Source organism: Mobula birostris, chromosome 23 (assembly GCF_030028105.1).
Source record: "Mobula birostris isolate sMobBir1 chromosome 23, sMobBir1.hap1, whole genome shotgun sequence".
NCBI classification, from domain to species: Eukaryota; Metazoa; Chordata; class Chondrichthyes; order Myliobatiformes; family Myliobatidae; genus Mobula; species Mobula birostris.
The window spans coordinates 56,835,373-56,858,683 of NC_092392.1; the positions used below are offsets into that span (position 1 = coordinate 56,835,373).

At 43.6% G+C, this 23,311-nt stretch overlaps 1 protein-coding gene across 1 annotated transcript in view; it reads right to left on the reverse strand.

The window, feature by feature from the left end:
* LOC140186956 (uncharacterized) overlaps positions 1 to 23,311 on the reverse strand; it is a 194,278-nt gene that overhangs the window by 15,859 nt on the left and 155,108 nt on the right. The window contains exons 12-14 of the mRNA XM_072241814.1: positions 6,317 to 6,503; positions 5,266 to 5,385; positions 123 to 310 (exon numbers count right to left, since the gene is read on the reverse strand). Coding sequence (XP_072097915.1) covers positions 123 to 310; positions 5,266 to 5,385; positions 6,317 to 6,503 — 495 coding nt within the window. The remainder of the gene's footprint in view (positions 1 to 122; positions 311 to 5,265; positions 5,386 to 6,316; positions 6,504 to 23,311) is intronic.

Sequence of the window (23,311 nt, forward strand, 5' to 3'; positions counted from 1 at the left end):
CATTCAGTGAGTGGGTGTAGCACTCCTGGACCTACAGCATGAAGAGTACTGACTCCTCATCTCAGAGGGGCTTTGGGGATGAGAACACATATCGGTCTCAGTATTTAGGTAAGTCCACCTACTTTATTGACAAAGCTGTTGACGGAACACAACAGCGGTCTGAAGTCGGCTCTTCCCTTTCCTGATTCGGGTGATAGTGAACTTGATAATCAGTGGTCGAGATGCGATCGCAGTCTCTGAACTTTTCCACATCTTTGCATCCGTTCTTTACCTTTGAGCTCCCAGGAGCGGGTGTGAACCAAGTAACAGCCTGTGGGAGGATCAAAAGGTGGTGAAAAATCAACCTGACACATTCAAACAAAAGGGAATAGAATGCACATTGACGTCAAACTGCAGCAGAACAAGCAAGCGTGTAATCTCCGACATTAAAACAGTCCACTAGCACTGCCACAGTGGTGCAGCTCCAGAGACCCAGGTTCAAACCTGACCTCTGGTGCTGCATCGTCGGGAGTTTAAGGATCCTCACTGTAAACAAATGGCTTTCCTCTGGGTGCTCTGGTTTGCCCCCCACACCCCCAAAGACATGAGGTTTGCTCCATGTAGTATCATGGTCTGGTACAGCAATTCAGGTGCACGGTAACATAAGAAGGTGCATAGAGTCGTGGGTCAGCACAATGCACTTTTGGCACATCTCTCCCACTATCAGGACTATCTGCATGAGGAGCTGCCTAGAGAAGGCAAGTCATAATCATCATAGATCCCCACCATCTGGGCCATGTCATCTTCTCGCAGATACCATTGGGAAGGAGGTATAGATGCCTTAAGTCTGACTCCACCAGGTTCAAGAACAGCTACTTCCCTCAACCATTCGAACCTTGAACCAACCAGCACAGCCCTATTCACCATCTCAGTACAGCTGTACCATGAGCACTTTGTACTAGAATCGATGTTGCTTCTTCTGTTTTGTGTTCTTCTACAAAGTAAGTGTAATTTATATTTATGTTTTTCTTGTGAATGTTAGTCTCTAATGCTGTGTGCCTATGATGCTGTTGCAAGTAAATTTTTCATTGAGTTTGTGCATACACGTACTGTGCAGATGACAATAAACTGATCCGATCTAAGTGAGGGGTAGAACCTGCGGGGAATTGACGGGAATGTGGGGAGTACAGATTATAGTGAAAATTAGTGGGGGAAATGAGATTGCTCTATGAGCTAGTATAGACTTAGTGGGCTGAATGGCTTCCTTCTAAGTTGTAAGGAAGTACAGAATATACGGCTTCCTTTCTTTAATCTGACCTTTATGCTGGGTTCTGTTTCACAGTCTACAGCTTCCTGTGTAAGTAACCACTGTTCCTCTCTGCTAGACTGCTGAGGAGGGTTTTTTACACCAGTTGGTTGATTCTGAGGGCCGATATAAGCCTGCCCATTGTTTCTTTATCCAAGTGTATGCGGGGTATTGATGACAATAAAACCTACCCTCAGCACCTTACAGAAACACTGCCTCTTCTCACTTTCCCCCTCCTATCAGGCCAGGCAGAAGATCAAAAGCCTGAAGCACATGCACAATGATCAAGGACACCTTCTAGCCCACTGTTATAAGACTCCTGAATGGACCCTGGTATGTTGGAGATGAATTCTTGACCTTACAATCTACCTCATTGCAACCTAACACCTTATTACCTGCCTGCACCCTGCATTTTTCCTGTAAATGTAAACTTAACACTATATTCTACATTCTGTTATTGTTTTTCTCTTGTACTATAGAGTCATAGAGCAGTACAGCATAGAAGTAGGCCCTTCACCCCATCTAGTCTGTGCTAACTATTATTCTGCCATTGTACTTAACTTTTTTTGCAAATGATTTGTATGGCTGGCTTGCAAAGCTAAGTTTCAGACGTGGCAATAATAAATGAATTATCAACCAATACCAATACCAATGAAAACAGTGATGGTGTTAACCACTAGAACAATATTTTCTCTGGCCTATTCTTTTAAGATAGCAGCTGCTTGAAACCGTAAGCTCAAACAAGCACAGGAAGACTATCTCCCCATATTTGGCCATGAAAGGCAAGACACAAAGAAAATGTACCAGCGGCAATTCCACCACAAAACATTAGATGTCACCCTTAGGCAAGATACTCACTGGGATCTTTCATCAGGTGGGTTAACCAACACTTCCAATACTGGATGGGTTTAAACAAAAATAAAGAACTAATTGGCAGTCCGGCTATATTCTAGAAGATAAAATCCTAGTTCCTATTGGTATAAACCCATGCCCCTCAAGTGCATTTGTTGTTAACACAAATAACTATTTCTCTGTATGTTTCAATGTACATGTGACAAATAAACTTGAATCTTAAATCTTGAAGCAACACACATCAAAGTTGCTGGTGAACGCAGCAGGCCAGGCAGCATCTCTAAGAAGAGGTACAGTCGACCTTTCGGGCCCAGACCCTTCTAGGTTACATTTCAAGTCCAGGAAAAGATGAAATATGAAAGTAAGCCAGCAAATAATATCAAAGTAGATCGTAAATGTTTTTTCAAGTATGTTAAAAATAAAAGAGAAATGAGAGTGGATGTATGACCACTAGAAAATGAGGCAGGAGAAATAAAAACGGGGGACAAGGAGATGGCTGATGAACTAAATTAGTATTTTGCATCAGTCTTCACTGTGGAAGACACTTGCAGTATGCCTGATGTTGTAGTGTGTGAAGAAAGAGAAGTGGGTGCAGTTACTGTTACAAGAGAGAAAGTGCTCAAAAAGCTGAAAGACCTGAAGGTACATAAATCACTTGGACCATATGAACTGCACCCTAGGGTTCTGAAAGAGATTGTGGTGGCATTAGAAATGATCTTTCAAAAATCATTGGACTCTTGCAGGAGAGTCTAGGACAAGAGGGCACAGCCTCTGGATAGAGAGATGCCCTTTCAAAACAGAGATGCGGAAAAATTTCTTTAGCCAAAGGGTGGTGAATTTGTGGAACTTATTGCCACATGCATCTGTTGAGGCCAGGTCGTTAGGTGTATTTAAGGCAGAGATTGATAGGTTCTTGATTGGACATGGTATCAAAGGTTATGGGGAGAAGGCTGGGAACTGGGGTTGAGGAGGAGACAGAAAAAAAGGATCAGCCATGATTGAGTGGCGGAGCAGAATCGATGGGCCAAATGACCTAATTCTGCTCCTATGTCTTATGGTCTTATGGAAATATGCTGACTGGGTGATGATGGAAGGCAGTAAAAAATGGATTAAGTTCCCTTGGTTGTACAATGTGTTGTTAATGTTGGATATTCTGTGTCAAGCTGTACATGTTAGGCCAAATTATGTAAGTAAAAGGAAAACAAAAAACAATGTTGGCCAGTCCAAACTGCCAACATCTACAAGTCTACTGACTCCTGAAGGTAATGCTCAAGTACATAACAAGACAAATAGAACCGACCGACTGGGTGAATAGTATGGTGACAGTGGTCACAGAAAAAAAGACGAGGATTTGCATGGATCCACAAGATCTCAACCAAGCCATCAAAAGAGAGCACTATCCGCTGCTCACGGTTGAAGAGGTTGTCTCCCGCATGCCTAATGCGAAATACTTTTCAGAATTAGACGCAAATCAAGGTTTCTGGCAGATCAAGCTGGATGAGGAAAGTTCCAAATTATGCAGTTTCAACACGCCCACAGGGAGATATCGTTTCCTGCGTCTACCCTTTGGAATTTCTTCTGCATCAGAGGTATTCCAGAGATCCGAGTCACATCAATATTACATGGTAAAATTGGCTAGTCCTCCAAACAGAAAGCAAAGGTGGGTTCGAGTTACAGAGTTATCCAGTTACACAGCATGGACAGGCCCTTCAGCCCAACTCATCCATGCTGGCCGAGAAGTCTCCAATCTTGCCCCATTTTCCTGTGTGTTGTCCATTTGCCTCTGAATCTTTCTTATCCTTGTTTCTGTCCAAATATCTTTTAAACATTGTAATGTACGTGTCTCAACCGCTTCCTCTGGCAGATCATTTTGTATATGTAGCCACCACCCTCTGTGTGAAAAACTTTACCCTGTCCCTTTTAAATCTACTCCTCTCACCTTAAATTTATGTTCTCTAATTGTAAACTCCCCTACCCTGGGCAAAAGACAGTGAACTTATCACTGTCCCTGTGATTTTATAAACTTCTATAAGATCACCTTTCACTCCAGGGAAATCAGTCAAAGCCAATCCAGCCTCTTCTCATAACCCAAACCTTCCCATCCTAATAACATCCTCTTGAATCTTTTCTGCACACTGTCCATCCTATTGGCATCCTTTCTATAGGAAGTCACCAGAACTGAACACAACACTCCAAGTGTGGTCTCACCAAAGACTTGTACACAACTCCGGTACACAATGCGCTGACCACAGAAGACAAGTGTGTCAAGCACTTACTTAATTGCCTGCTGCAAGTCATTATGTTGGGGAATTTCATACTGAGCTCGGCAGAATGAGAGGCCCATGGCAGAAGTGGAGGTGTTGTTCCTCAAGTTTGCATTGGGCTTTGTAGTTACAGTGCAGGAGGGTTATAGGCAGAGTGGTCTGAGTGGAGTGGGTCGATGAGGGAGCTGACAACAGGAAGCTTAGGATCGCCTGTGTGTACTGAGTGCATGGGGCTCCATAATGTGACCCTCTAATCTGTGTTTGATTTTTCCAGTGTAGAGGATGCCACATTGTGATCGTCAAATCTAATAAAGCAAAACTTTATCTGTATCTCTCTCTCCCCACAGATGCTGCCTGATCTGCTGAGTGTTTTCCAGCATCCTCTGATTTATTTCAAATTTCCAGCATCTGCATTTTAAAATATTTTCACTTCCAGTATTTTTGAAGAGATATCGCGGACGTAATATGCCAGGATTTCTTCCATCTTGTGTCATTCTGTGGAACTAAATGACTCACTAATACAACGTTTGTTTGGGCAACGTGCTGGTGTAATGCATCTCTTTACAGTGCTAGCTGTAAGATTAGGGATCAATTCCACCACTGTCTGTAAGGAGTTTGTGCACTCTTCCCGTGAACGGTTTCCCCTGCGTCCTCTGGTTTTCTTCATCATTCTAAAGACACACGGGTTAGAGTTAGTGAGTTGTGAGCATGCTATGTTGATGATGGAAGCATGGCGACACTTGCAGAACAGCCCCCCACACAATCCTCGCTGATATGTTTCGATGCAAAATGATGCATTTCACTGTATGTTTTGATATACATGTGTCAAATAAAGCTAATCTTAGGTAAAATCATAACACTTGCCTGTCCATTGGGTTTGCAAAGGATGGTTGTGTAGTCAGGACCACTTGCAAACTTATTGCATTCCTTCCATAAAAAGTCCTTTGGAGGGTTATGAGGAACCCGTGCATCTGCTGCCCAAACCTGTGACACAATGATTTAAGCCATATTAATGCTTTGAAACAAACATTACCTGCAGGAGGATAAGTGAAAGGGTCAGGAGAGGGCAGATTATACAGAAAACGTGAGAGCATTTTAGTGAAAATAGCAGGAAAGCGACCTATAAATGGTGGGGAGTTCAGAGTGACTGGGGTACACTGGTACAGAAGTTACTGGAGGCTGACAAGCAGGTGCAGCAGATGAGTAGGAAGACAGATTGTACATTGACTTTAGAACAAGTGGGCTTGTATACAGGAGTAATGAATTCTAAAGTGATTCACTATGGAAGGTCGAACTTGAGTGGATAGTCAGCCACTGTTTCCCAGGGTGGAAATGGCTAACAGGATGTGCATAATTTTAAGGTGATTGGAGGAAATTATAGGGTGGATGTCGGAGGAACGATTTTTAATACAGGGAGTGCATGGAGTGCCCTGCCATGGATGGTGGTAGAGGCAGATACATTAAGAGCATTTAAGAAACTCATAGACAGGGACATAGTTTTAGATAAATGGAGGGAAGGATTAGATTGATCTAATAGTAAGTTTCAAAGGTTGGCACAACATGGGCCACAGGACCTGTACATTGCTGTAATTTCTATGCTCTATTGTTCACCCCAGGGGGATGCGGAGTAGCACTAGGTATGGAGTCCCAGGACTGAGATACAGATACACCTGTTGACCACTCCCCCACCACACCCCCTCCTGTGTATTCTTTACAAAGGTCACCTCGTCAGCATAGTTGTGAGGAGATTTGGGAGGTAGTGGAGGTGTGTGCAGAGGGGAAAACCTAACCTGCTGATGAAAGAGCAGTGACGCTTTCTCAAGCCTGAATGACAAATGACTTGGAGAGGAGATTAGCATGTGGCTTGCCAACAACAACCTTGAACAGTCCGATGCCGATCTTCTTTTCAACCTACCGTTACACAAGCCCCTGCATTTACTCGGGTTCTGGGAGGGAATCTATATATTGTTACGGGCTGTCCGCCAATATTCTGCTGCAGAATATGGCTTCCAATGTCCTCCTCTGTGTCTTGGGAGATGTTTAGAAGTCGAACAAAGTGGCCATTGGTAGCAACTTCCACAATTTTTATATTCCCAATGGTGCTGGAATAAAGAAAAAGTTAGTGCTTTTGTTTGCTAAATTGGTGAATGTGCAAAGTAAGAGATAAAAATAAGTAGGTCTGTTGAGGGTTCAGCATACTAATGAACAAAACATATCCATCTACGTCTCAGCTGAAGTTTTAAGCATTCATCTCCTTGAAAATGTATCTCAGTGTAGAATATGGTGTACTTTAATAATAAATTGACTTTGAACATTCAACTTGGATTAGCTAATCTGCCAGGAGGAGAAATCTGACAATATAAAATTAAAGAAAAAATATAATACAGATCTTTGGTTGCCATTTTTCAAGCTAATATGTAGAAAGCAAACCACCTGATATAACACTGCATTAAAAGAAGGCCAATATTAACTCATATAACTTCCAATTTTACTTTAAAATTACAACTTTCTGCCATTTGCTATAAACAACTCAGAGGTTCATTATCCATAGCAGAGTAAAGAAAGACAAGCATCATTAAGGATAACTTCTATTCTTTTTCAGGATAACACCACTTGTTCCAATCAAACCTTCTCTGAGTCATCCTAGCCTTCATTCCCTGTTCTATCATTTATTTGCCTCACTACATACCCACCAATCACCATATACTGCGCTAAGAATACTAGCCAATCACTATGTGTTTTATTAATCACGCCAGCCAATCACCATCCCTTTCACCACTCACACTAGCCAATCATAGCTTCATGCTAGCTTCAACCACCACAGCCACGAATCAGCACATTCTCACCAGCCAATCACTATGCCCTTCATCCACCACAGCCACGAATCAGCATGCCCGCCAATCACTGAGCCTTTAATCACCATGCCATCTAATCCCTGTGGACCATGGAAAAAAGAGAATGAACACAATGGGAGGAATATGTGGACGTTGTGCAGAGGGAGCGGGTGGGGGGGGGGGTGGAGGAGAGAGAGGGTGATAGAGTCCAGGTGGATTAGGAGGGGAGAGAAAGAAAAAAGGAAGCCGTTCCCAGAAGGTTTTGAATTTGATGTTCATGCTGTCAGGCTGTCCCTCCCCCCCTCCTTTTTTACTTTCCCTCTTTTTTCCATGCCCCATCATCCTCTTTTATCAGATTCCATCATAGTCAGCCCTTTGTCACTCCAACCCATCACCTCCCAGCTTGTGATACCATTTCCTCTCTCCGAGTCCAACCCTCTCACCTATCTAGCAACTCCTCCCTCCCCTCACCTGGATCCACCCACCACCCACCACTTCCCTCCACTATTTTATACTGACTCTCTCCCCTATTTCCACTCTAGATGAAGGGTCTCAACCAGAAATGTGGGTTGTCCATTTGCCTCCACAAATACAGCCTGGCCCACTGATCTCTCTCTCCCTTCCTTTACTCCCAGTCTTTCTCTCCCTCTCTTCCTTTCCTTCACCTTTACCCTCTTCCTCTCTGCAACTCCTCATGATTTTGCACAGAGAAACCTTCTCTTTATTACCTACCTTCCGCCATCAACTCCTGCAATTGAACAACTCATGCACAATAATATAATACGATATAGGAGCAGAATTAGGCCGGCAGCCCATTAAGTCTGCTCTGCCATTCTATCATGGCTGATTTATTATTCCTCAAACCCATTCTCCTGCCTTCTCCCTATAATCTTCAATGCCCTTACTAATAAAGAACCTATCAACTTCAGTATAGATATACCCAATGACTTGGCCTCCACAATTACCTGAGACAATGAATTCCACAGATTCACTATCCTCTGGCTAAAGAAATTCCTTCTCATCTCTGTTCTAAATGGATGTCTTTCTACTCTGAGACTGTCAATGGCAGCCTACCAGAAAAAGCCCCCTTTATTCCCAATCGTCGCTTCTTGCCAGACAGCCAATATTCAATCCATGCTAGTGAATTTCCTGTAATACCATGGGCTCTTGTCTTGTTAAGCAGTCTCACATACGGCACTGAAGTCCTTCTGAAAATCCAAGTAAACAACATCCACTGACTCTCCTTTGCCTACCCTGCCTGTTATTTCCTCAAAGAATTCCAAAAGATTTGTCAGGCAAGGTTTCCCCTTGAGAAAATCATGCTGACTTTGACCTATTTTATCATGGGCCTCCAAGTTCCTCAAAATCTCATTTTCAATAATAGACTCCAAAATCTTTTCAACCACAGGCTAAATGGCCTATAATTTCCTTTCTTCTACCTCCCTCCCAACTTAAGGAGTGGAGTGCCATTTATAATTTTCCAGTCCTCTGAAACTATTCCAGAATCTAGTGATCCTTGAAAGATCATCACCAATGCCTCCACGATCTCTTCAACTACCTCCTTCAGAATCCTGTGGTGTAGTCCATCTCATCCAGCTGACATACCTACCTTCAGACCTTTCACCTTCACATGCACCTTCTCCTTAGTAATAGCAACTTCTGCTCTCTGGCATTCTCCAATTTCTGGCATACTGCTGGTGTCTTCCACAGTGAAGGCTGATGAAAATATTTACTACGTTTGCCTTCCATTTCTTGGTCCCCCATTTCTACCTCTCCAGCATAATTTTCCAACTGTTTAATATCCATTCTCTTATCTCCTTTAACTCTTTATATATCTGAGAAAACTGGGTATCCTCCTTTATATCATTGGCTAGCTTATTGAGGAAGCACTGAAGATGCTGGGTGGGATGTAGATTGGGTGGGTTCTTCACTAAGAGTGGCTTGGTGTGCCACCACTAATCTACTTGACTTTGTTCTCACAAAATTGCCTGTGTTAGATGCTTCTGTCCACGGTGGAAGGAATGACCAACATACATTCTTCTTAGAGACAAAGTGCTGCCTTTACACTAAAAGCACCTTCGACCACATTTTGTGTCTCATCAGTTATGCCAAAAGGGATGTACTTGGAGCTGATGGCTGCTCAGAGCTGGGCAGCATGGAGCATCAACAGTAGCATAGAGATCCATCACCATCTGTAAGCTCATGGCCTGTGTTAGGATACGTGGGTTTCAACCCAAAGAAGAGTGGCTGGGGTCGCTTAGCACTTTTGTGCAAGGGCGCTTATTCGGTGTGTCAAAAAAATGAAACTTACATAAATGAACAAAAATAGCAAAAAGAAAACTTCCAGTATTTACAAAAGGATATCTACCAGAAAACACATCAGTTCTGTAATTATACTTGGTCAGTGTGAACTCCTGACAGCTTGATCTCTCTCTCTCTCTCTCCCTGCCGAGAGCGATCCGCCCTGTATTCTTAGGTACTAGGACTTAGCGTCTTTAATTACCCACAAGGTCAACAAGACTACACATAAATCAGAATATGATATAGTTACAATCATATTACAAAATAAATAGAAGTATCTACTTTAAATACAGTATACAAACAATATATACACATCACAAACAAGAGGAAATCTGCAGATGCTGGAAATCCAAGCAGCACACACAAAATGCTGGAGAAACTCAGCAGGCTACACAGCATCTATGGAAAAGAGTACAGTCGACGTTTTGGGCCGAGACCCTTCATCAGGACTGGAGGAAAAAAGATGAGAAGTCAGAGTTAGAAGGTGGAGGAGGGGAGAGAGAAACCCAAGGTGATAGGTGAAAGCTAAAGGGGGAGGGATGAAGTAAAGAGTTGGAAAGTTAATTAGTGAAAGAGATACAGGGCTGGAGAAGGGGGGAGTCTGATAGAAGAGGACAGAAAGGTCATGGAAGAAAGAAAAGAAAGAAAATATATACACATCATTTACACATCCCCATTACTAAAGAAAAGGAATATTTCACTGTGTATAGTGGGAAAGGCACCATAAAACCAAACCCTTTTTGAACCATTACGAGACTATACTGGCGGAAGACAGTGAAGTGCACACACACTCAGCGGAACAACAGGCAAGATTTGTGTATGTGTGAATGCGCGCGTGGAAGGAGTGTGTTTACCAAGTGGTCTCCGTTGCATTACCACCCTCCTCTCCTGTGGTCATGATGTTCGGCAGCAGAGACAGGTTGTCTGCACTAACATTTCCTTTCCCTGCTCGATGGTGGATTCAGAATTTGAAAGGCTGGAGCTCCAGCTACCATCGTGTCACACTGGCATTATGGTCCTTCGTTGTCTGAAACCATGTTAACACCCTGTGATCTGCTTAAAGGTCAATCTCCCTGCCAAGGAGGTAGTACCGAATGTTGCCAAGGACCCTCTTAATGGCCAGACACTCCTTTTCAATCCTTAGATTCCCTTGGGTGGGGTTTTCAGCTTAGATAAAGGACAGGCCACTCTTCACCAGGGTCTTCTTCTGCCAACACTGCTCCAATATCTACATACTCCTGAAGCATCCACATGGACGAAGAATTGTTTGTTAAAGTCTGGGCTCTGAAGAACGTTTGAGGAACACATGTGAGCTTTAAGGGCTTGCAAAGTGCCCTCACTCTCCCTTGTCCATATCACTGAGTTGCTTAAAGACTTCCCAGTAAGATTAGTTCGAGGTGCTGCCACATTGGCAAATTAGGGAATGAAACTGCAATACCACCCTACCAGACCCAGGAAGGACTTCAGTTCCTTCTTGGTGCGAGGTCGAGGACTGTTATGGATTGCTTCCTCTTTGTCCACCTGTGCTCAAATCTCTCCATGTCCCAACTGGTAGCCAAGTTATCTGGTTTCCCTTTTTGCCCACTCACATTCTTGCAGATTGAGGTTGAGACCAACAGCATGAATATTCCCATAGAACCTGCTCAGATGCTCCGACCACATCTGGCAACCATGTCATCTTGGTAGCACACTGCAGTCCCCAAAGCCTTGTAACACCCAGTCCATCAACCACTGTAACGGTGCTGGTAGACCATGAAGACCAAAGGACATCTCTGTGAACTGAACCTGACCCGAGGTGTGCGGAAGGCAGAGGGGGGTTTTGATTGGTCATTTGGGGAATCTGCCAGTAGCCTTTACTAAGTTTCAGTGTAGTTTTCCCATCCAATCCTTTCTAGTAGGTCATCAATGTGGGACATAGAACAAGCACCAAAAAAAGAAATGACATTCAACTTCCGGAAATCAATGCATACCCTCAGGTTTTGTGTCTTCCTTCTTGGGGATGATGATGAAAGGTCTCCTCTCACTGTTTAAAGGCTTGATGAATCCCGGCTCCAGCATGATCTGAATCTCATCCTTCGGGGCTCCCACAAGTTGCTTCAGCACTCTGTAACAGTGTTGGTGTACTGGACCCTGGTTAGGCCTGATCCTGATGGAATGTCCTGGTCTCTGCTGGAACATCTGTGGAAGGTCAGCAAACACCCTCTGTAGTTCCACTGGTTGGTGGCCATTGAGATGGGGGAGGTCAACCTTCCCAGGCCTCCATAACCCCTTCCGAGTCTTCATCAATGGGTACTTCATCTGTACAAATAGCAGCAGAGGCAGGAGAAACAGTATGTTTCTCGCAGCACCACCGCCGGTCTGACTTTCTAGGCCTTTTGGTTCCTTCCTCGCACAGACTGGCATTCAAGTCAGGCAGAGACTGTAACCCGGCCATTGGTTTGGTCTTCGCACGAGTCATGACAAAATAAGAAACAGCACTATCCACTCCTGGATTAACAGATGGATGTAATTGGCTACTTCCCTTCTTCTGTAACTCACTTGGAGGCAAATCTCTCCCCAAAATCATGTCAACTGGTGGTTTTTCCAGCAACCCCACTTTCATCAAGTACTTGTGGTCATCCAGCTCCACAGTGAGGTCTGCCAGTGGCTCAGACTTCCAGTTACCATGGATACATTGGACAGGTGTTTGGTGACTGTAGTTGACACCAAAAGCAGGGGCATGGCTTTTCTTAATGAATGATTGTGAGCTACCAGAATCTGAAAGAGCTGTTACAGGTTTTCTGTTAACTTTAACTGTTATAAACACAGGCTCCTTCTCCTCACATTCTGCTTGTTTTCGATGACCATACTTGCAATCATTACAGTCTTTATCAGCATCGTCACATTCTCCCTACCTTGGTACATAGCACATACCTGACAATTTTGGCTTCTTAAGAGGACACGCAGAGGACTTATGACCTAGCTGCTGACAATGGTAGCAAATAAAACAACCTACCAAAGGTTTTTTTTTGCTCTCGTTTCTCCCAATTCTGTAGAGTTACGCTGAGAGTCCCTTGGAGTGTTAAGCGTCTCTGTTGCTTTGGAATGATGACAGCGATGATGCCCCCTTGTGGGCATGGAGGTACTGCAGGGTGAGTTGGACCGCAGCAAGTCCAGCCACTGGCTTGTGCTCTCTGACCCATGTTCTGGTGTCTGGAGGAAGAACCTGCAGCAGCTGCTCCAGAACAATGGCCTCACCAAACTCCTCCTTGGACTTCTGCTCTGGTCAAACTCATCAGCAGTAGAAACCCTTCAGGCAATGATACATTTCAGTGGGTGACTCCCCTGGTGGTAGAATATTGGATAGAAAGCCTTGATGATAGCTTCCTACCGAGATATCAAATTTAGCCAGCAGCGCTTCCATGAGGTCAGGATAGTTGTTGGACCTCTCTTCATCCATTGCAGTGTGGGTTTCAAGAGTCTTACGCAACAGTATGGCACGAGCTGGCAGGCCCATTCCTCCTCTGGCCATTGCCATATCTGGGCTAACTTATTGAACCTGAGGAAAGTTCACAATACCTACCTCCTCGTTGACAAGAAGGCATCTTGGAGTTCCTTCCTAAAAGCATCATTTCTCCTCCGCTGGGCAGACAAAGAGTCTCGGAACAGATTTTCCGACAAAGGTTCAGATGGTTTGGCTCTGGGCTGAAGTTCTCCTCCTTTGAGGTCTGCACCATTTCCCGGACATCTGCTTCATTTTTCGCCTTAGGGGGTTTCCTGACATGGGACCAGAATCTCATTCTTCTCCAAGTTGGACTGCCCTCCTTCTGACTTGTCATCCCACCGCTGCCACCATATATCATGATTCATCGGTTTTGACCCAAGGAAAAATGGCTGGAGTCGCTTAGCACTTTGTACAAGGGTGTTTATTTGGTGCATCAAAAAATCAAACAGAAAAATTAGCCAAAATGGTGAAAGGAACACTGCCAACATTTACAAAAAGGTATCTACCAGAAAACACAGCATTAGTTCTGTACTTAATCATGGCCAGTGCAAACTCCAGGCAGCCTCAGCCTGATATATATATATATATATATATATACATATATATATACATATGAATCAGAATATGATGTAGTTACAACCATATTACAAAATAGACTGAGCTATCTACCTTAAATATAGTATACAAACAACATATACACATCACTTACACATCCGCATTGTGAAGAAATGGAATATTACACTGTGTATGGCAGGAAGGGCACCATAACACCATGACCTTTAGGACGCATTAGTAGAATATACCAGCGAGAAGACCATGAAGTGCACACACTCTGCGCAATGACAGCCAGAACCAACAAGGCAATGTTTGTGTGTGTGTGTGTGTGTGTGTGTGTGTGTGTGTGTGTGTGTGTGTAAACGTGCACTGTGTACCGAGTGCATTTACCGAGTGCTCTCTGTCACAGCCTGGCACACCAGATCAATGCAGGGATCCCATGAGCTTCGGTGAGGAGTGACAATGGACATGCGGGGATACCCCACAAATGAACAGCAGCAAAGGAGTAGCTGTATTCGAAACCACAAAAACACCATGCAATAGACAGCGGTAGGCATTCCCACAATCAATAGATCGGATTAGATCTCTACAGTCAAAGTCAGGATTCATTATTCTGAATGAAAAACGTACTTGCAGCAGCATCACTTGTGCATAGCATTGGAAAAGAAGCATTCAGAAGAAAATCAATCAAGTATAGATTATATACAATTTTTACAAGAAAGAACACAACTAGAACAAAGCAAAAGCAAGGTCTACAGTCATGTAATCATTGTACTGCTATACCGAGGTTTTGCCATATTGATGGTGTAAACACCAAGAACATCCCCATTCTCACTAACGTCTGTGCCCAGTGTGTGATTGCCGAGGCTCTAGCAACCATGTTTAACCAAAAATGCACAGCAATGCCCAAACCCCAAGAAATTACTGAATGAATAAATAAATGGCCCACATCCCAATAAATATCGGAGGCCCTCTGTTGGTCAGGATGACCATGGATATCTGGTCCTAGCTGTCTACGTGATATGCAAGCCAGGGCAGTATGAGACGGAGAACAAACTGTAGCCCATATATCAGGCTCTGGAGATTAGCTCTTTCAGTTATAGTAACGTCTGGACTTGGAGCATGTATGGTAGCAGGGGGAAGCCTAGCAATTAATGTTAGTTTTAGAAGTTCGTATTGATCAACTTACTCCACATGGAATCAGTTTGGATGAAATTCTCCAAGGCTTTGCTAGTAAGTCACTTCCCAGATCGTGTGCTGGATTTGACCTGGAGCAGAGTCTGAGACCCATTGTGATCTCAGTGACTGTGGTTGGATAACGACTGGGAGGTGAAGGACAAGGAAAAAAATGTTTTCTGTTTATTTCACTTTCATGCTTTGAAATAAATTTATGTTTTTAATATTTTAGAAACACAGAAACATAGAAAACCTACAGCACAATACAGGACCTTCGGCCCAGAAAGCTGTGCCGAACATGTCCTTACCTTAGAACTACCTAGGCTTATCCATAGCCCTCTATTTTTCTAAGCTCCATGTACCTATCCAGGAGTCTCTTAAAAGACTCTCTCGTTTCCGCCTCCATCACCGTCACCGGCAGCCCATTCCACACACTCACCACACTCTGTGTAAAAAACTTACCCCTGACATCTCCTCTGCACCTACTTCCAAGCACCTGAAAACTGTGCTTCTCATGATAGCCATTTTAGCCCTGGGAATAAGCCTCTGACTATCCACACGATCAATGCCTCTCATTGTCTTATACACCTCTATCAGGTCACCTCTCATCCTCCGTTGCTCCAATGAGAAAAGGCCAAGTTCACTCAACCTATTCTCATAAGGAATGCTCCCCAATCCAGGCAACATCCTTGTAAATCACCTCTGCACCCTTTCTGTGGTTTCTACATCCTTCCTGTAGTGAGGTGACCAGAACTGAGCACAGTACACCAAGTGGGGTCTGACCAAGGTCCTATATAGCTGCAACATTACCTCTCAGCTCTTAAACTCAATTCCACGATTGATGAAGGCCAATACACCGTATGCCTTCTTAACCACAGAGTCAACCTGTGCAGCAGCTTTGAGTGTCCTATGGACTCAGACCTCAAAATCCCTCTGATCTTCCACACTGCCAAGAGTCTTACCATTAATACTATATTCTGCCTTCATATTTGACATACCAAATGAACCACTTTACACTTACCTGGGTTGAACTCCATCCGCCACTTCTCAGCCCAGTTTTGCATCCTATCAATGTCCCGCTGTAACCTCTAACAGCCCTCCACACTATCCACAACACCCCCAACCTTTGTATCATCAGCAAATTTACTAACCCATCCCTCCACTTTCTCATCCAGGTCATTTATAAAACTCATGAAGAGTAGGGGTCACAGAACAGATCCCTGAGTCACACCACTGGTCAATGCCCTCTATGCAAAATATGACCCGTCTACAATCACTCTTTGCCTTCTGTGGGCAAGCCAGTTCTGGATCAACAAAGCAATGTCCCCTTGGATCCCATGCCTCCTTACTTTCTCAATAAGCCTTGCATGGGGTACCTTATCAAATGCCTTACTGTAATCCATATACACTACATCTACAGCTCTACCTTCATCAATGTGTTTAGTCACATCCTCAAAAAATTCAATCAGGCTCGTAAGGCATGACCTGCCTTTAACAAAGCTATGCTGACTACTCCTAATCATATTATGCCTCTCCAAATGTTCATAAATCCTGCCTCGCAGGTTCTTCTCCATCAACTTATTAACCACTGAAGTAAGAGTGGTTACTTTTAAACTTTATTCTTTATAATTATTCAAAACTTTAAGGCACTTTTAAACCAGATTTGACAACAGTAGCAAATCAACTCTCATAAGATGATCAGTGCAAGGCATAGTGTTAAAAATGTCATGTAATGAGTGGTGAGCATTGTGTAGATTTGTGGGAGATTGCATAAGCTCTTTCTTTAATATTCAGAGTCATAGAGCACTACAGCACAGAAATAGGCCCTTCAGCCCATCTAGACAGTGCTAAACTGTTATCCTGCCTAGTCCATCCATCCACACCTGTAACACATCCTCTACACTGCGCCCCCCCCCGCCCCATCCATGTACCAAACTTCTCTTAAATGTTTGGTAGTAGGTGATTATGTGTTGAAGACTCCAGCAATCTACCCAACCAGACTCAATCGCATGAGCTTCCATGTAAAAGTAAAGGGAAGTGGATAATTTCTTATAATGGGTTAAAAAAGAAGACAAATTGGTAAAATGGCCTTTATTGTAAAAGGGGGAGGGGGAGTTAAGTATAAAAGCTGTAGCTGGAAAGGTCTCCTCTTTAAATCCAGAGAAAGAATATCTGGTGTTGGAGATAACTCCTGAAGGAGTTATATACAGAACCCCCAAAGAGTAGGATGTGGTCTACAAATTACAATTGGAGATAGAAAATGCATGCCAAGAGTGTAATGTTACAATAGTCATGGTGGATTTCAATATGCAGGTAGATTTGGAAAAGCAGGTTGATGCTGGATTCCAAGGGGGAAATTTCTAGAATGCCTACGAGATAGCTTTTTACAGAAGCTCATAGTTCAGGCCTCTAGGGGATCAGCTATTCTGGATTGGGTGCTGTGAGCTGGAATTTATTAGACAGCTTAAGGTAAAGAAACCCATAGGGCAAAGTGATCATACTATGATCAAATTCACCCTGGCATTTGAGAAAGAGAAACTAAGGTCAGATGTATCAGTATTACAGTGAAGTAAAGGGAATTACAGGGGCGTGAGAGAGGAGCTGGCCAAAATGTATTGGAAAAGAACATTGGCAAGGATGATGGGGGAGCAGCGATGGCTGGAGTTTCTGGAAGCAATATGGAAAACACGGGATATATACATCCCAAAGAGTAGGAAGTACTTCAAAGGCAAAATAACAAAACCATGGCCTACAAGAGAAGTCAAAACCCACATAAAAGCTAAAGAGAGAGCATATAATAGAGTAAAAATTAGTGGGAAGTTAGAGGATTGGGAAGTTTTTAAAGCAACAGAAGGCAACTAAAAAAGTCATTAAGAAGGAAAATATGGAATACAAAGGTAAGCTAGCCAATAATATTAAAGGAGATACAAAAAGTTTCTTCAGATACATAAACAGTAAAAGAGAGGCAAGAGTAGATATCGGACTGCTGGTAAACGATGCTGGAGAGGTAGTAATGAGGGGACAGCGAAATAGCGAATGAGCTGAACAAGTATTTTGCATCTGTTTTCACTGTGTGAAGACACTAGCAGTGTGCTGGAAGTTCGAGAGTATCAGTGGGCAGAAGTGTGTGAAGTTGCCGTTACCAGGGAGAAGATTCTTGGGAAACTGGAAGGTCTGAAGGTAGATAAGTCAACTGCACCAGATGGTATATAACCCAGGGTTCTGAAAGAAGGGGCTGAAGAGATTGTGAAAGCGTTAGTAATGATCTTTCAAGAATCAATTGATTCTGGCATGGTTCTGGAGGACTGGAAAATTGCAAATGTCACTCCACTCTTCAAGAATGGAGAAAGGCAGAAGCAAGGAAATTATAGGCCAGTGGTTGGGAAGATGTTGTAGTCAATTGTTAAAGATGTGGTTTTTGGGTACTTGGAGGTACATGATAAACAGGCCGTAGTCAACATAATTTCATCAAGGGAAAGCAGGATAGACAAAGGAGAATTGGAGGATGTTGTGTACCTGGAATCTTAGAAGGCCTTTGTCAAGGTACCACACATGAGGCTGCTTAATAAGTTAAGAGTCCATAGACTTACAGGAAAGATACTAGCATAGATAAAGCAGCGGCTGATAGGCAGAATGTAAAGAGTGGGAATAAAGGGAGCATTTTCTGGTTGGGTACTGGTGATAGTGCTGTTCCACAGGGATCTGTGTTGGGACCGATTCTTTTCATGTTATATGTCAATGACTTAGATGATGGTTTTGTAACAAAGCTTGTGGATGACACAAAGATCAGTTTTCAGGCAGGTAGTTTTGAGGAAGTAGCAAGGCTTATGAAGGACTTAGACAGATTAGGAGAATGGGCAAAGAAGTGGCAGATGGAATACAGTGTTGGGAAGTGTACAATCATGCACTTTGGTAGAAGAAATAAAGGTTAGACTATTTTCTAAAAGGAGAGAAAATTCAACAATCTGTGGTATGAAGGGAAATGGGAGTCCTCCTGCAGGTTTCCCTAAAGGTTAATTTGCATGTGAGGAAGGCAAATGCGATGTTAGCATTTATTTCTGGAGTACCAGAAATAAAAGCAAGGATGTAATGTTGAGGCTCTATAAAGCACTGCTCACTTGGAGTATTGTGAGCCGTTTTAGGCTGCTTACCTAAGAAAGGATGTGCTGACATTGGAGAGGGTTCAAAGGAAATTCAGGAGATTCAGAAAATAATTGCAGGATTGAATAGCTTGTTATATGAAGAGTGTTTGACGGCTCTGGGACTACACTCACTGGAATTCAAAAGAATGAGGGGTGACCTCATTAAAACCTATCGAATGGTGAAAGACCTTTTTGGAGTGGATGTGGAGAGGATTTCCAATGGTGGGGGAGTCTAAGTCCAGAGGACACAGCCTCAGAACAGAGGGGTGCCCTTTTAGAAAAGAGATGAGGGAGAATTTCTTTAGCCAGAAAGTGGTCAATCTGTGGAATTTTTTGCCATTGGTGGCTGTGGAGGCCAAGTCATTTGGTACATTTAAGGTAGAGGTTGATAGATTCTTGATTAATCAGGGCATGAAGGGATTCATGGAGAAGTCAGGAGATTGGGGTTGAGAAGGAAAATGGATCAGCTGTGATGAAATGGTGGAGTTGGCTCGATGGGCCAGATGGCCTAATTCTGCTTCCATATTTTATGGTCACATGGTCTTATAATGTAGAGTAGATACCCTAGACTGGTTCCTGGGGTGAAAGGCTTGTCTTGAGAGGAGGAATGAAGTAGGATAGGCCCATTCTTCCTGGAAGTTAGGAGAATGGGAGGTGACCACATGCTATCATTGTGAGAGGATCCGACAGGATGGATGCTGAAAGGCTGGTCCTTCAGGCTGGAATGTGCAGAAGCAGAGGTCATGGTCTCAGGGCACAAAGTCCGCTGTTTAAGGCTGACAAGAGGAGAACTGGCTAAGATGTATCATTAATAACTGTCTAATTATTAAAACTAGCAGGTCTTAATAACGCAAACATGAGGAAATCTGCAGATGCTGGAATTTCAAGCAACACACATAAAAGTTGCTGGTGAACGCAACAGGCCAGGCAGCATCTCTAGGAAGAGGTACAGTCGACGTTTCAGACTGAGACCTTTCGTCAGGACTAACTGAAAGAAGAGCTAGTAAGAGATTTGAAAGTGGGAGGGGGAGGGTTGAGATCCAAAATGATAGGAGAAGACAGGAGGGGGAGGGATGGAGCCGAGCTGGACAGTAGATTGGCAAAAGGGATATGAGAAGATCATGGGACGGGAGGCTTAGAGAGAAAGAAAGGGGGAGGGGAGAAGCCCAGAGGATGGGCAAGGAGTATAGTGAGAGGGACAGAGGGAGAAAGAGGAGAGAGAGAGAGAGAGAAAAAGAATATATATATAAATAATGGATGGGGTACGAGGGGGAGGTGGGGCATTAACGGAAGTTAGAGAAGTCGATGTTCATGCCATCAGGTTGGAGGCTACCCAGATGGAATATAAGGTGTTGTTCCTCCAACCTGAGTGTGGCTTCATCTTGCCAGTAGAGGAGGCCGTGGATAGACATATCAGAATGGGAATGGGACGTGGAATTAAAATGTGTGGCCACTGGGAGATCCTGCTTTCTCTGGTGGACAGAGCGTAGGTGTTCAGCAAAACGGTCGCCCAGCCTGCGTCGGGTCTCGCCAATATATAGAAAGCTGCATCGGGAGCACCGGACACAGTATATCACCCCAGCCGACTCACAGGTGAAGTGTCGCCTCACCTGGAAGGACTGTCTGGGGCCCTGAATGGTGGTAAGGGAGGAAGTGTAAGGGCATGTGTAGCACTTGTTCCGCTTACACGGATAAGTGCCAGGAGGGAGATCAGTGGGGAGGGATTAGGGGGACGGATGGACAAGGGAGTCGTGTAGGGAGCGATCCCTGCGGAAAGCAGAGGGGGGGGAGGGAAAGATGTGCTTAGTGGTGGGATCCCATTGGAGGTGGCGGAAGTTATGGAGAATTATATGTTGGACCCGGAGGCTGGTGGGGTGGTAGGTCTTAATAACGCATTTGCAACCTGGAACAGAAAACTCTGAGGAAGATTCTCCTGGGCTGTTCCTGTGCCTCCAGGAAAATGGAGGGTGAAGATTTCTTAGCTTGAATTCTGAGTGACAATTCCTTGTTTCTGACTCTGTGAATGTGTCTCTCTCATTGATGCTCCTTCTGTCTCTGTAGCTCTCTCCCCTTGATATGTCTGCATTTACATCTATATCTCCAATAGGGATGAGGCATTCGCTTTTTTTAGCATCACCTCGGGTGGTACACTACTGCAGTGATGTGGCTCTTGCAGTCATTACCCACTCCACTGGGAATATCTGAACTGCCAGTCATTGATCACAGAGGACTAGCCTTACAAAGAAGAGCTAATGTTACACTTGGAACATAGTCATAGTCATACTTTATTGATCCCGGGGGAAATTGGTTTTCGTTACAGCTGCACCATAAATAATAAATAGTAATAGAACCATAATAGTGATATGTAAATTATGCCAGGAAATCAGTCCAGGACCAGCCTATTGGCTCAGGGTGTCTGACCCTCCAAGGGAGGAGTTGTAAAGTTTGATGGCCACAGGCAGGAATGACTTCCGATGATGCTCTGTGTTGCATCTCGGTGGAATGAGTCTCTGGCTGAATGTACCCCTGTGCCCAACCAGTACATTATGTAGTGGATGGGAAACATTGTCCAAGATGGCATGCAACATGGACAGCATCCTCTTTTCAGACACCACCGTCAGAGACTCCAGTTCCATCCCCACAACATCACTGGCCTTACAAATGAGTTTATTGATTCTGTTGGTGTCTGCTACCCTCAGCCTGCTGCCCCAGCACACAACAGCAAACATGATTGAACTGGCCACCACAGACTCGTAGAACATCCTCAGCATCGTCCAGCAGATGTTAAAGGACCTCAGTCTCCTCAGGAAATAGAGACGGCTCTGACCCTTCTTGTAGACAGCCTCAGTGTTCTTTGACCAGTCCAGTTTATTGTCAATTCGTATCCCCAGGTATTTGTAATCCTCCACCATGTCCACACTGACCTCCTGGATCAAGTAACAGTGTAATGCGTGCCCCAGTCTCCACTGCAGTAAAGCCAGTGGTTCATCCTCACCTGATTTCTGTTCCAAGTTCAAAGTTCAAAATAAATTTATTATTGATGTATGTACAGTACATGTTACCATATCTATCCTGTGATTAATGTTCTCGTAGGCATTCACATTCGAACAAAGAAATACAATCAAATCACTGATGAACAGCACACAAGCAGACAAACAACCAGTTTACATCAGAAGGCAAATGGCAAACAAAAAAAGGAAACAAATAATCATAATAAATAAATAGTAAATAAATAATACTGAGAACATGAGTTTTGCAGTTGGGAAGTGTCCTTTGTGAAAAGTATGCTTGACTTCAGTGGGAACTACATTCTTCCGTGGCCAAGGGCTGCTGGCTTTTGTTAAGTTTTGTAACTCCAGAAATTAATCAAAAGAAAAACATGGGAGAGACAGGGAAAACTTGTGTCTAGCTTCCTTTTCACTTTAGCGAGACGTATATGACCTGGTGGTGCAATGACATATGCCATTCACATACTTTTATATATAATCCGCAAAGCATTATGTAAACAACAAACAATACTTAATCAATATATTTATATTACTCAGATATGACTGAAATATTAAATACACACCAGTTTTAATATGCAGATATCATTAATCTTGCAGCCAGACAGGTTTATGTAACTGTGCACAGACCATCAGCTCAAGCTATGTAGTATATTCAACACCATGCCCTGCTCCTGAATAACATTGCTACAGTTGTTAATTCTAGTTTTACAAGATTTTCTTACACCACCTTGCACTGTGACTGCCCCACCCTGCTAACGTGCTTTCCTTTCAAATACTTCTCCAAATCATTGCACACTACTTCAATGCACTGGGTAATGATTTGATCTGTACGAACAAGCTTTTCATTGTATCTCGGTACATGTGAGAATAATGAGCCAATTCCAATCCCAGTGCTGTACACAAATCACAGATACAGATATGGCCCCTATGATCTCATCCAGGTTGTTTCTTGCCCAAGTCCTTCTGAAATCAACCCCTTCAGTCTCCAAGGCAATTCCGGTGCATTAGTTATCCCATCTCCAGCAGGGGTTGGCTCATGTAGTGGTGAGACTTCATTGTCATGGTAACCAGAGAAGAAAGTAAAGACAAGTTGTACTTGAAAGTTGAAAGGGTGAGCAAATCCCCCAGGCAAAAAGCACATCCACAGCAGCCTGCGCAATATCTCCGATTGAATTAGCACATTTGTGGGTGACACCAAGATTGGAAGCGTTGAGGAAAGCGGGATCTGAACCAGCTGGAAAAACGGGATGAAAAATGGCAAATGGAATTTAATGCAGATGAGTGTAAGTTATTGCACTTTGTGTAGAAAGTACACAGTGAACAGTAGGGCACTGAGGAGTGTAGTGGAACAGAGGGATCTGGGAGTATAGTATTGAAAGTGGTGTCACAGATAGATGGGGTCATAAAGAC